The sequence below is a fragment of the Malaya genurostris genome, chromosome 3, assembly GCF_030247185.1.
Source record: "Malaya genurostris strain Urasoe2022 chromosome 3, Malgen_1.1, whole genome shotgun sequence".
Taxonomy (NCBI): Eukaryota; Metazoa; Arthropoda; class Insecta; order Diptera; family Culicidae; genus Malaya; species Malaya genurostris.
This window is the reverse complement of record NC_080572.1, coordinates 64,575,210-64,589,783: the sequence shown is the minus strand read 5'-3', so window position 1 is coordinate 64,589,783 and position 14,574 is coordinate 64,575,210. Positions and strand designations below refer to the sequence as shown.

Here is a 14,574-nt window from a genome sequence, read left to right as displayed (position 1 = left end):
TCACTACTTTCACTATATTCAAAACAAAAGTGCGATACGAAATGAGATGAAAACAAAGCGCAATCATGTGAATTATGTGCAAATTTTCGTCTCATATTTTTGAAGATTTTATGGGTTACCAGGTTGTTTTAGAAGTTTCCAATCGTTGATTAAACAAGTGAAAAGTGAACACTACTGATTACATTGAATAGTGATGTAATCATGTCGAATAGTGATCATGTTTTGAGATTAATCAATTAGTAAATATTTAGAAACATGACGAACTGTAAAACTAGAGACGAAAGCGTTTCCTGAATTGGAAAGTGAATTTATTTTTAAAAGGATAAAACGATCACTGAAGGACTGAAAGCCATTTTTTTAATGCCTAAAGTGTTACAAAAACCTCAATAATCATTTTTAAACATTTCACAGTTTGGTTCAGGTACATTGAAAGATATGAGTCATGTTTAACGTTCTTATATTTTTTTTCAACGAAAGACAGTACATTTGACGTAAAAATCAAGAAAATACAGTACATCGTTTTTGAAAAAACAGTACATTTTACAGTACGCATTTTTCTAAAAATAATGCATAAAAAACGAAACCAAATAAATTTGATCAGCACCGCACGGGGAATAAATATTGAAAAATTGACATTCGAATACAATTATGTAATGAAAACCGCGAAAAAGACACCACAGAGACGAGACTCGAACCCGTAGCTAGCTCCAATCTGGGTAAATTGTGTTGCCAATGAAATTATCCTACATGGGAAATACTCGAAAAAAAACAGCCTGATTAAACAAAATAACCGAGCATGTTCAGCTGTGCTCGGACGCCACGGCTTTCATTTGTAGTCATTTCTACAATTCCGCCAGTTGTTTTCAGCCCTCAATTAGTCTGTTTTTTAGCCAGTTTTCGCATGCAGGGTAGCTTAATTGTCAAAACGATTTCCTCTGATAGGGGCAAGCTACGGGTTCGAGTCCCGTCTCTTCGGTAGCTTTCACGCAGTTGTATTATCATATCATTATCATTAAATCTGTTTTCCTCGTTAGATACTGATCAAACGTTAAACTAGTTCAATACGGTTGTACGTCTCGACAAGATTAAACAAATCGTTAAATGCAAATAATTATCAAATGATTTATTTCTATAATCTCAATTTTTATTTATTTATTTTAGAAGATTATATTTTTGATAATGGTTTTGAATTTAGAGTATAATTTAGTTTTTGTTGAGACATTTTTCTTTTTTTTTATCATCAAAATTTCGCTAAATTGTGAATAATAATGATTAATGAAAAATTTGTTGTTTGCATGCACTTACATTCACATTCGCTACGTGTTATCGCTGTTCTTTCTGACGTTTTGTACTGCCACAAATCGAAATTCGATGCGTTAATGACTCAAAATTCTGTATTATTTTCTAGTGTGAGAAATACAGTACATTTCAGAGTAAAAACACAATATAAATTAAAATACAGTACATTTGAGGGTGAAAACAGTACGCAGTATTAGGGTCGAAAATACAGTACAATACTGTACAATACAGTACAGATACGAGCATTATTAATGTTCAAAGTTATGAGATGAAGGGATAAGATGGAATAAGTAGCTAAGATGAAACAGGGAACCGTTACCCTATACACAGATAACAGATATACAGGCTCACATATGAACTGTGTGTAAAATTTTCTCACTCAGCGTGGCGAACACTCGCAGATGTCACCACGATCGACACGAGGTGTCACCACGATTTGGGTGCTGCTTTCACATGAGCCACAATTTTGGGTGCAGCATTCACTTCATGCTGGATTTTTGTTTTGCTGTTGGTTAAAATGGCAATTTTATTATTGTATTATAGTGGTTTTCAGCTGGACATAGAATGCGACGGAATCGTCGCAGGATAGCGAAATAATGAGCGTCAGAACCACTGATGCCAGGTTTGCAGATTGGTATGTAAATTTGCAATTTCGTTTGTTAGCAGACTTTGCAATTAAGCCGACTTTTTTGCAGATTTTCGAAATTTTTATAAACAATCGTCAATTTTAATGACTTTTGCTATTACTGTAGGGGTTTCGTTTGATTTTTTCGTCATACTTCTAAATATTAGGGTCGCATAGGACCAGTTCTAATACGCAGACACCTAAAATTTCACCTGGCATCGCTGCCAGAAAATTGGACAGTTGTTCTAACCCCTTCGCTGTCTGTTGTATTGAAATTAACTAGCATTAGAACCAAAAGGAAAATTAATCGGCTGTTGGATTGAGGCCAATTGCATTTTCAACTGGTAAAATTCGTTAGCGACAATTGTTATTTCATTGTTCATCGAAATCATCAACAAATGTATATCTGTCAAAGACGACCAACTTTTTAGAATAAACAAATAGCACAATCGAATAAAGCACGAGGTTTTGAAAACCAAGGCGTCGATTAATACAAAATATAAATGAAAAGGGAACATACTAAGCACAAAATAACCGTTATGTACGATTCAGACGATCCGTCTTCTTTTGTCATAGTCAATCTCCGTCACCGGCACCGTCAACATTAATTACATGCATTCTTATGGAGCCATTCACAAGTAACGTCACCGTCACGGAACGTCCTGACGGATGGAGCGTGTGAACGTTCCGGTAGAGAAAGTATTAAAATAATTTTGACGGAAGCTGACGTTCCGGTGACGGTAACGGAAGGAGGCGGATTATCTGAATCGTACATTATGTCAAATAAATAGCGCACGCTTAAAAAATCCTTGAAAGTTGTAGCCGTAATCTGCCACATACGCATTATCAATATGAATTCATTATGACTGAAGTTTTCTTAATAATAAATAGAAAATTAGTCATTGTAACGGTCAATTTAAAAAATATTTTTTCTGGCTTGTGGTCTCGAAGGGGTTGAGTCGATGCGAATGACAGTTTCGCTATCTTTGCGGCATTTTGTCGCTATCTTATCGCATCGCAATCTTTTCTAGCCGACAGTGAAAATCACTATATTCCGATCGAATTCTCGTGTGATTTATGCGACATGGAAACAAATTTGTCACTAATACTTAGGGAAATCGTGTGATAAGTGTTAAAATGGTTATAGTTCGAATATTTATATAACAGGGAGGAAGATTTTGTTATCGTTTCGGAACTTAATGGAACGTTTTGAAAGATCGTGGCGAATAGTCGAGTAGGTGGCAGTAGTGTTTCCAACGTATAGCAAATTAGAAATTTACACAGGATTATGAAAAATTTTGTTCGAGCCTGTATATCTGTTATCTGTGCCCTATATAAGCCGATGAAGATATACGACATACACTGAAAATAATATGCACGCTGGCATTATGTGCAAAGCAATTGAGCTATTACTACTTGTAGAACACATGAAATTCATGAAAATATACACTTATCTCATAAAATGAGTGTAAAAACTGTTGATATTTAGTGAAAATCATACTACGTTTATATGAAATGCCATCGAAACGTTACCTCTAGATTCTATATGCATTTCATATGCATGTCACATTGTTTTCCACATAGATTTCAATTGAAACAGAGTTGACCGATTCAAGTGTTTTGCACATATATTTGTACTGTACTCATTTCCACTATAAAATAAAGTGTTTAACACATGCAATTCGATTCAATAGCAAAACACATAACATTCAAAGAAAAAACACATCGAAGCGTGAAATGAAAAATAAGTTAATCGCAACAAATCGCTTTGGTTATGTATTGAAATGAAAAAGCATTCTAAATTGAAGTGGTGAATCGATCGATCAATTTTTTATCAGTGTAGTAAAATCTATACACGCTTTGTGAACATAACTCATGGTTTGAGTTGCGATTACTCAAATTCATAAACTGGAACAATATGTCAAAATTTGAGTATGGATTTGAGTAAAATAAACTCACCATGAGTTCTCTCGCATTTATTCATACATTAGAGTAAACGTTGAGTTTTTAAACATTTGAGTGAAAAAAAACTTGCAGTTCAGTGCGTTTTCATTCTCGGAATATTCTTATCGAAATAAAAAATGCAAGAATACGTCGTTTTCCATTGCCGTTTCTAGATCCTGTTTTGAAGACATGAATCAACGTCAATCATAGATGTTTTGTGGTTTCAATTGTGCTTAGTGAAAAGCGCAACATAAGAATATCAAAATAATTCAATTTTGACTCCAAACCGTTCAAAAGGAAACGGGTTTGAATCACTATTTTGCGCATTCAAAAGTAAGAAGAATAACTTTGTATATGAAAATTAACGAAGAAAAATTTCTTTATTTTGAGAGCTAGGAACTCAAATTTTGAGTTGAACTTACTCAAATTTTTAACAAAATATTTTTTTCTTATTTTGAGTAAAACTTACTAAAATTTTGACAATTTCGTCCCTTAACGCAAAAATAAGTAGATAAGTGGTAACTCAAGTTTAGAGTACGTGCACTTTTTATGAATTTGAGTGATGTGTCACTCAATTTTGAGTTATGTTCAATGAGGGTGTAGTTCCTTCTATGGGATTTCCTTTTCGTATGTAATAATCATGCGAATTTCTAGGGCTAGGTTTGATGAATCCAACAGAATTTCGTTTGTTATGAACCGGATGCCTCTTAACTTTGCCTAAAACTATAGAGCTTCTCTTTGTTTACTTTCTTAAATCCAGATTAATCTTACATTTCAAACTCGTTCTAAAAATATCGTGTGTTGTTTCATAGTTGGAATTAGGCCCTTTTAAAAAGTATTCTGACATGTTGAACCTGAGAGTAAAAGAGTGCAATATTTTGTTTTAAATGCAATCGCAATCGCTAATTGATAGGATAAATATAGAACAAACGATAGGATAAATAAGAATCCATGGATATTAAACTAGGAGCAGAGTAGTGAACATATCTGAAGTGTTTTCAACTTTTTTTGGAATATTGTTTAATTTCCAAGAAAGGTGAATCAGTTCTCAATGTAGAGCAAGGCGAATTAAGCTAAATGAGATTTTTGAGGTAACGTCCTTACAAATGAGATGAAATAGGGAGCCGTTACCCTAGTTTATACAACAATTACTCAAAATCCTTAATGCGCTCGAGTACTGATGTCTCGACAATTCATGATTCAATCCTGATCGCTTTTATCAAGATAACAGCAAAATTACTGTTGCCAATTTCGGCAATAATTCACAGTAAATTAAGGATTTCCGAGATTATCAGTAAATTTACGTTTCCCGTATTTTGACGATTACCGACCACTCGGCTGTGCGAATCTTGACACGTTTTCACCTAGATTCAGTAATAAAATTTAAGTGTGTATTTTAATGAAACCCGCAGTTATATATATAAGAGATAGTGAATATGAGGAATGCGACTAGGTGGATTGAAACAGATTCTTATTTCGGAATCCTCAAATTATAAGAATGTAATCAAAAGTTGTTGGTATTTCGGCATGTATTAGAAATGGAATGGTCGACTCATTTGTACACCAAATTATATTTTTATAAACTGCGAATTCCATTTTCCAGTTTGTTTAAATCCTTTGTTTTCATATTCATTATAATAGTATAAAATCATATATAGCAATCACTTAGTCATAATAGTACAATAACTTATTTTCATTTCTGTTTCAGTTTAATAACTTTATTTACTGTTCTGTTCCGTCGCCACTCACTGCCTATCGCCCACCCGGCTTTCCTTCGTCTACAAATTATCCGTCAGGCGACTGAGCATACTACAATATCGACTACACAATTTGCCATGCCTCAATCCTCATTGAATATATTCCGATCTCTCATCAATTGTTTTTATTTAAATTTAATTTTAATTTAACTATAATATACATCTTACAGTCAGTTAATACATTTATGCTTTTCTATGCTGTTTCTGTGTACGTTTTGTGTCTTGTGGATGCACTGATGCATCGTTCTCCTTTTCGTGTAACCTCGTCTACTGCCTTACACTCACACCTGGTTGTGATTCAAAGTTTTACTGTTTTGTATTCCACTAAGCTGTATAAATGGTTCGTCGTACTCCGAGTGATCTAACACCTAATACTTTGCCATTACTACTTAATTTTCATCTGTCATTCCTGAATCGTTCAGCGCTCCAGTGGAATATTTAGAAAAGTAGAAGGAGAAAGTTTGGGTTTCATTGACTGACTGACGCGAAGTTTTTTTTTACTGAACAACATCCAAAGATTACCTTAATCGCTGTCAGACTCGACAGACATTCTGTCAGCTGGATTTGAAGTCTGAATTTGGATAAATTTGTCGTTTACACAGTCATGAACTAGTTACAGATTATAGCAAGGAAAGGAGACGGCTAGTGCTTCTGTTTTTGTTTATTTACACTATGAATAAATTCGATGGTTCTATTTACTACATTTGTTTTGATTCAGTGTACTAATGTTCGGTGAATGATTATTAAAAATTTGTAGGCAGGATAACTACGCGTCTTCGTACAAAAAAAATGGGAGCGCCATTTATTCACAGATTAGTTTTCTTGAATTTTTAATCCAACTTATCGTGTAATGAAAAAATGAATGAGAAATATTTCAAATCCACAAGCTAATTTTTCATTTTATTTGTATAAGTTCATTTTTTTATATAAAATTCGGACATGTAGATTTGGTTTGCGTTTGCCAATAACAATAACGTTTAGACATTCAAATGTTGCTTGCACTATTAAAAGGTGGTTCCATCAAACTTTAGTTTGGACACGGACGATGAGCTAGCCAAAATAAACACATTCAATATTGGCCTACTGGGTTGAATATTCATGTAGTTTGACCGTGGTGTAAAACTAATGTAAGTGTAAAATTCTCAAAACAAGTAAGGATTTTTGTTGTTACCGATAACTAACTCATCTCTAATGCCCCGTTTACACTTCTGCTGGCTGCCAGCATGCTGGTGTCAGTGTACTTCCCTCTGAGGAAAAAAACGTTCAACGGTGGTCCTCCGTTGGTCTAATACTTTGAATCATTGGACCATAGTTGAACGTTTTTTCCTAAGAGGGTAGTACACTGACACCAGCATGCTGGCAGCCAGCAGAAGTGTGAACGGGGCATAACGGAATGAACGTCAAGTTTCTATTTCATGACGGAACAACTGAAGGCGAACCCACTTGAGTAGTTTATCACTACCGATTGACTTTATTTTAATTTGATAGGTAGTGAAGCAGAACTTCAGTTGGATCAACGTGGATAGGTTTTCCGTCAACAATAACGCCCTAAGTCGGAGAAATCTCCGCTCGACTAATGTTGCGTGGTACATTCCAATTTCAATCTATTCTCATAAGACAAAGACATTTTTCATTGCACAAACATTCGATCACTACTATAAGCGGCTCTTACACAATAATTAAAAGTTTCATTACTAAAGAGTAATGTCATTTTTAATGAACGTGTATGGGCAGTAATGGTGAATTCTCCAAACAAATTTGGAATGCCATTACATTAGTCAGTCACACGAACACTAATAGGTAAAAACCATTGTGAATCGTTGTCTGTCATTAGCGATTCTCGAAGCTTCTGATGAATACTGACACTACACAGTCGAGATGGGCAAAACAGTTCATTTCAAAGAACCGTTCAATACTGTAGTTCTCCACAGAGCCGTTCGTTCGTTCTAAACTAAATACTAAACGAGAACTTAGTTTTGTAAGGTTAAGCGAGATCTCAAGCAAAGCAAAGCAAAGTCCTAACATTACATTCCTTTTGTGGAATTCGGCCTTTCTGTTTCAACAGACTTAGCAGCCCATTCATAGCGTATAGAATCATTGCATGGCTAGTGCTACGATCCTTCCGTGATGTAGCTTTCTTATTAGAGAACCACCGTTCTCGAAAAAAGAACTATTGATCATTCATTCTTTCACAAGAACTAGTTCTTTTGAACCGTTCGCGAATGAATTGCCCATTTCTACTGTGGCCCTCGGTATCACTTCACGGTGAAATTCAAGTGAAGTGAATGTAGATCTTCACCGTGAAAGTCGCTTCAGAGAAAACAGTAATTAATTAGAAGAGCTTGTTGTTATTATGAACATCACATCCCCAAAATTTTGTTGGAAAAATATGTTTTTGTTTCACTACAGCAATTACTTCACTGTGCGTGATACTACTGCCATCTCACCTCATTCAACTTGCAGAATAAGGGCCACATTTTAGTATTAAATATCCCAAAGGAAAAACAAATATTATTGAGCAAAATTTCAAACTTAAATCAATAATCCAAATTGATTTTCATCGCTTCCGAAATAACATTATTTTGAAACAGTGCAATTAGCATATGCCAACGCTTCTGCCATTCTTTAAGAATCTAGTCACTTTCCGGAATGGTTTTCAGTTCTGGTGTCAATTTTTCAATCGGTTCAAAGTGTGGGGAGCGGCAACCCACATTATCAGATCCGAATGGATTCCGAATCAATTCCGAATCGGCGAGAAATTTTCATTCGGAATTTCATGTGGAAATCATAATGAATTCCGAATCAATTCCAACTCCAGTGCAACAACCGATTCCGAATGAACCGGTTCGCCTACAACCGGTTGATTCGGAAATCATTCGGAATTGAGTGAGAAGATGCGGACTGAATTGTCAATTCGTCTTCTTCTTCTTCTTTCCTGATTTTGCACGTTTTCGTGCTGATTTTCAGTTTATTTTTAAACGAAAACATTATATAACTGAATATACAAATTTAAAACTTCATGTTTTTCGGATATACAGAACTAGTAAATAACCAGTTCTTCTTAGAATCCCAAAATAAACTATTGAAATTCGCTGGAAATTAACAAAACGGCCTACCTTAGTCAGCATCATCCATTCCTCTAGCTGGAGTGTAGTGAAATGGCTTAAGTCGCTTAAATTTCACACTAACACATTCATAAAATGAGCAAATATTCAATGACATTTATAATGTCACTGTCAATCAGGTTGATCGAGCTGCCAACTCAGACGAAAATTCTAGCACTGAACCGATCGAGCACTGAAAAATCATGCAGTCGAGTAAGAATTCATTACGCATTCCGTCATTTCGATAATGTGGGAAGTGTTGAGAAAAGGAAAACGACGAGTGGGTAATGTTAAAGATAAACCTGTACGAAAATTTTTAGTCTAATCGAAGACAATAAATGTAAATGTAGCCGTTTTTTTGTGCTCGCACCTTGAAAGTTCTGAAATGAATCAAACGGTTACTGAAAAATATATGCAAAAGTCGAAGCAGTTTGTGAGCAAGACAAATTAGAACGATTCTAAACCGAACAGAAGTAATACGTACGCAAGTCGAACGAGTATCAGTCCTATCTCTGAAAAACATCTGTGGATCTTTACAGGATGTTTTCCGGTCTTTTAGAGCATTTCTTTTAGTGGGTGCATGGTCCATACATGCCTGATGATGAAAAAAGTGAGAAAAAAAATGATTCATCGAATACGATAACATTTTCCAAATTCAAAATTATCACCCCTATTCTGTACGTCGATCGATTCGAAATATTCCGATCCAATGTGCAGTTCCATTCTGCATTCCGTTCGAGTTGGGTAAGAACTCGAATATCATTCGTTCGAGTTGTTCAACTTTCGAACGTTACTCGATCGACTTGCGAACGTATTACTTCTGTTCGGTTTAGAATCGTTCTAATTTGTTTATACAAGTGTGACGGTTTCGTTTACTAAGAAATGAGTAATATAAATAATATAGAACGTGTAAGTAGTGTTGACAGCTTTAATGTTTAGTGTTCGAAATTTCAAGTGTTTCCGAACGAGAGTCGTTCGAATCATACCCGCATACGCATGGCTGCTAGACGGCTGACTGAACCCTACCAGCGGTCAAAATATGGCTGGCAGCCATTCTGGTAACCGACTGCCTCGCCGCTGACAGACATACATCTCAAACAATACAACCGTATCCCCCAGGATTTTTCCACATCAAAATCTTTGACATTTTCAGCGAAGGTGAATAGATGAAAACGCTCGGCTAACTAAGATACAGGCGACTATGATTTGCCAAATTGGAAAGTGTAGGTTCGTTCGTATCACAAATTCGTCGGATTGCAGAATCGGGGTGATTGTGTTAAGGATCAAGAGTAAACCAAGTTAACTTGTGTTGGTTATTTGTGTATTACGTACATTTTATATGGTACGTATGTCATAGATCTATGTATTCATATATACAGTGAAACCAGTTTATCAAAGTGGCTCGCACGATTGAGTTTCAAACAATCTTTTTTAGCAAAAATTTATTGTCAAATGAATGTTAAGCCGGACTTTTTGGATGAAATATCAGTTTTGATTAATTTTTCGCCAACGTATGATGGAAAATTGCTTACATTTTATGAATGTAGATTTTAATTCAATAATTAAAAAAATGGTAGCAACACTGCTTCAATGCATTTGTATTAGATTACACCACAGACTAACAGACATGACAGTATGAGTAAATTCTTATAAAAATAATTTTTCGTAATGCACTAGTTCCACCTATATTGTACTGCGCGAACTATTTACTATCGGTACACCCCTTGTGTTACGTAAAATTTTTTTTACTAGTTGGTTTCCCCTCGTTTGTCAACACCGATCAGCTGCTTGCAGGGATGCCTGATTTCATCAAAATTTTTGAAAATGAATCGTCACAATAAATTATTGGATTACGTTGATAATATATTTATTTTTCGCGATGTTGGAAGGTAACCATTTATTTGACTCAACGTTGTTCATCTAGACTATTTTTTAATGTGTTGGTAGTTTTCGCCCGAAATTAAGTGGCGGCAGACCAGAAGCAAGTAAATATTGTAACAAAACGGGTTCGATTTTGTATTGCGTTGGAGGATGAGAAGTAGGCACAATTATGTATATAGTTTTGGCAATATGTATTAAATCTGTATCCTGCATGAAATTCGCATGGACGTATACAAATCAATACATTACAGGTAATTCTGCATGAATGGCAACTCTGTTGGTAAATGAAAAAAATAAACACAGTATAGATGACAGACAGGATGTTTTTGATAGGGTAACGTGGCGCCATCATGACACATGTGAGTACTGTCCCAAATAAAGGAATATTCGAAATGACCGTTAAAATGATTGAAGAATCTAATTTGAGTGTCCTGTCTGTTAGTCTGTGATTACACTACACAAAATAAACAAAACTAAATATTTTCTGTTACAAAAGCATTTTTCCGGAAAAATAAATAGTTTTACGACAACATTCCATATCCAATGTCTTTTGCGTGTTAAATTAAAGGTTCCTATTTTGCGGGTTTACTCATAGAAGGTACGTAAATCTTTACATCGCAATAATTTCTGCAAGAGGAAATCCATGTAGGAATGTGTTTGTCGCTAATCAAATGTGTTTGTAGAAGTAAGCTGAAACTGAAGTAATTTTTCTCGAGCAGTTTAAAGGAAAACGGAAGAGTTTTAGACTAAGATTTTCGCTTTTCTTGAATTGCAATTCTAAGCAGAATGAACTGATGATTGGTATATTTTTCAACCATATGGAAGATTTATTGATTAAAATCAGGAAAAGAAGCGCCGGAATTTGTTTTTACGCACCCAGTCGCAGCATTTAGTGGGTTTTCAACATTCTACCCTACCTCTCTATTTTTCGCTGTGAACTGTATACATTTGCAATTAACAGTTCACTGCCATTAGTTTATAATTAGACAAAACGACCTAAGTGATACGGGATAAATTATCCTACGAGTAAAAATACAGTACGGTAGTTGGTACTGGCCTCTTTGAACAGCGCCAACATTACCAACATTTGTTGTGCTGGTTTACCACCAGTACCACGATGCATTTATGTAAGCAACTTTTTTTGTTCTAAAACAAGTAGAAGTACAATCTAGACCATGCTAGTTTCCGCCACGGTAAGTGGAAAATGCTGAGTGTAGAAACTTTTCGAAAGGTTAAAATCATTATTTTTTTCCAGCATCCTTACATTATAAACATCTAACAGTCAACCAATCTATAAACATAGTGGGTGCAGTATTTAATTGTTCCGGTACTTCACACAGAGATGAACAAATTGATGTACAGAAAGAAAAGTAAAGATTGCTTGGCAATTACCGTAGGTTTCAGGTGATTTCCTAGCAAACTGAGTTACGTTTAGCAAAGTTTAAGAAATAATACACTAAAAATAGTCGACACAGAATCTGTCCGGCTCTTGACGAGTCTCTTGACCGAGCTACGTGGGATGTATCGATTCATGTACATATATATATATTAGAAATCTTCGGTTTCTCCGTAATGCAGGCTTAGGATAATAAATAAAAGCTAGACTAAAACAGGAATATTTTTTCAAACAGACAAAGTAACAGTAATAAATTAAGAAATGTTGTTATAAATGCTTACTTCCTACGGTACAGTTTATCGGAAAAAATGCGGCATACCTAATATGTATATTTTCATTTCACTGCTGGCTAACTGAAAACGATTGTGACTATAGTTGGGAACAGCGAACACTTGTATGCCTGATAAATGCTTTCATGTTATTGTTTTGCGTAAATTCCTTTAAAATTGTGTTAAAAATTAGCTCGTTCGCAGTTTACAAGTTATTTTCCTTACACTACTTTCAACGGTTTCATTCACTTTTTTTGTATATAAACAATTCGAATTCTTCATCGCCTTTAAATTTTATTACTTTACAAAAGCATGTCCATTCTCTATTTTCTTACACAGTTATCAAGAGTTTCTGTCGGTCGTTTCTTTTCTGTTTGTTTTTCACTGCATGAAACATAGCAAGGACCATCGATTCCTGTCTAAACACAACTTCACAAATCAGTGCTCTATTCTTCTAAGGCCCAATCTACACTTCATCTCTCCACCAATTTTCCGACTCTACTTACACAGGGATGGTGCTACTAGAACAGAATGAAGCCATCCGCCATTTGGTTCAATAGAAAATGGTTCCGCTTCGGCTTTGGGTAGTGCAAGTGCTCGCAACACTACGTGTTTTGATGCTATAAAATAGATGCTGCAGTGTGCTGACGTTGTCCGCATATGGTTATTTTGGCAAAATGTTGGAACTCGACTGTGAACTTCATTGTGTCGGTGCATACACTCGCTGATACAGAACTCACGCGCGCTCATTTAGCTACCTCATGTAACTGCACAAAACTAGTACGTACACATACGGACACACACCCACACGTGAGCTAAGGATGTGGCGTTGCTCTATTAAGCTTCCGTTTCAGCTCCTTTCAAACGTAACCGGGCAAAGTCCTCGAATATTATGTCGTCGTCGGGGCAGGGTTCGTCGCTGTAAGATCGAAGAAAAGTGAGGAAAAAAACAAGAAAACACAGATTCAACATTAAAACTACGTGATAAACAATCTACCAACTAGATTTAAGGATTGCTACCGTGCGTGTTTTGCACAATCTTCTAGATAATCAAGCCAATTCTGCGAAACCACATCACTCAGAAAAAAAACCCTTCCCCGGTTTACGTGTGCCGATAACGATGTTGCTTCGAAGAGTTTTCTTTTAATTGAATTGCATATTACAACAAAAACAACAACAACAACAGCAAAATAATTGTGTCAGATAAGTGTTTTTCTATTCGTGTATTTGAGTGAAGCGGAGATTTCCAAAACTTATTGAGTTTCGAAAACTAATCGCTAGAACTATAGAATCAAGTCGTCTTTATGCCTAACTCACATATGATATTTTCTTGGTTGCTAAATATGTTTCTGCAAGATAAGTATAATATGTACATTTACGCACCCGTTCTACACCAGACGGCGCTTTTGGTGTCACGGGTTGCTCAACTACAGTACTCAACCCGGTGGCAAAGAATAGGGCGCTCCAGCAAGTGCTAGCCTAGCCAACATCTGGGGCGCTTGGTGGGCAATCAGACCGCTCAGAATATGGTAAACAAACATTCGAGCATTCCAAATCGAGTAAAATCTTAATTTCCTTATCGTAATGATGATATTCTGATCGATAATTTGTAGGGAAGTGCGGTTAAGGGTACTGAATAAACAAGTAGTTTGTAATATCCAATTTTTTGTTAACCATTCTTCTTCATTGTTTTGGTTAGTGATGTATTTTTTTACTCGATTAATCAAAATAATCGATTAAAAGGCTGAAGAACACACAAATAAAAATTCACGTTCGATTTACTTGAAAAATCACGTAAAATGGTTTCAAATGTCAAATTTAATTATTCACGTGACGAAAATGAATGTTATACGAACATCCCCTAAAATGAATACAGTCATCACATAAGGTTTACGTGAATTGACCAAACGTCAAACAGTCTACGTGAATTTCAGGTGTGAAAAACTCGATCAAAGTGTAAGTAGTGTAAATATTTGCGAGAAATGTTATTTAATTACAATCGACCGGACCATTCCAGTATGAAAGTTTCCATGTGTTCGACTGGACCCAGTGCAGTGCTTGCGTGAGTCCGGAAGTGTGTCCGCTCATGTATAATGCTTCAAACAGGCCGTTGGTGCACCGAAAAACGGGTTCAACATCGGTATGAAGCTAAAGACACTGAACCCATGTAATGCGACCTCAACCTGCATCGGTTGTATTGTGGGAGTTCTCGGACCTCGACTTCGGATTCAGTTGGATGGCAGTGACAACAAAAACGATTTCTGGTGGCTTGTCGATTTGAGCTCCCACGACGTTATCA

The 14,574-nt window shown here is 35.7% G+C and overlaps 1 protein-coding gene across 8 annotated transcripts in view; it reads right to left on the bottom strand.

Moving 5' to 3' along the window:
- Positions 1-5,423: 5,423 nt before the first annotated feature.
- Positions 5,424-14,574, bottom strand: part of LOC131436917 (beta-arrestin-1) — a 249,149-nt gene continuing 239,998 nt past the window's right edge. For all 8 annotated transcript variants that reach the window (XM_058605909.1, XM_058605900.1, XM_058605908.1 and 5 more), the window contains one exon: positions 5,424-13,194. In XM_058605909.1, coding sequence (XP_058461892.1) covers positions 13,113-13,194 — 82 coding nt within the window. In that variant the 3' untranslated portion in view covers positions 5,424-13,112. The remainder of the gene's footprint in view (positions 13,195-14,574) is intronic.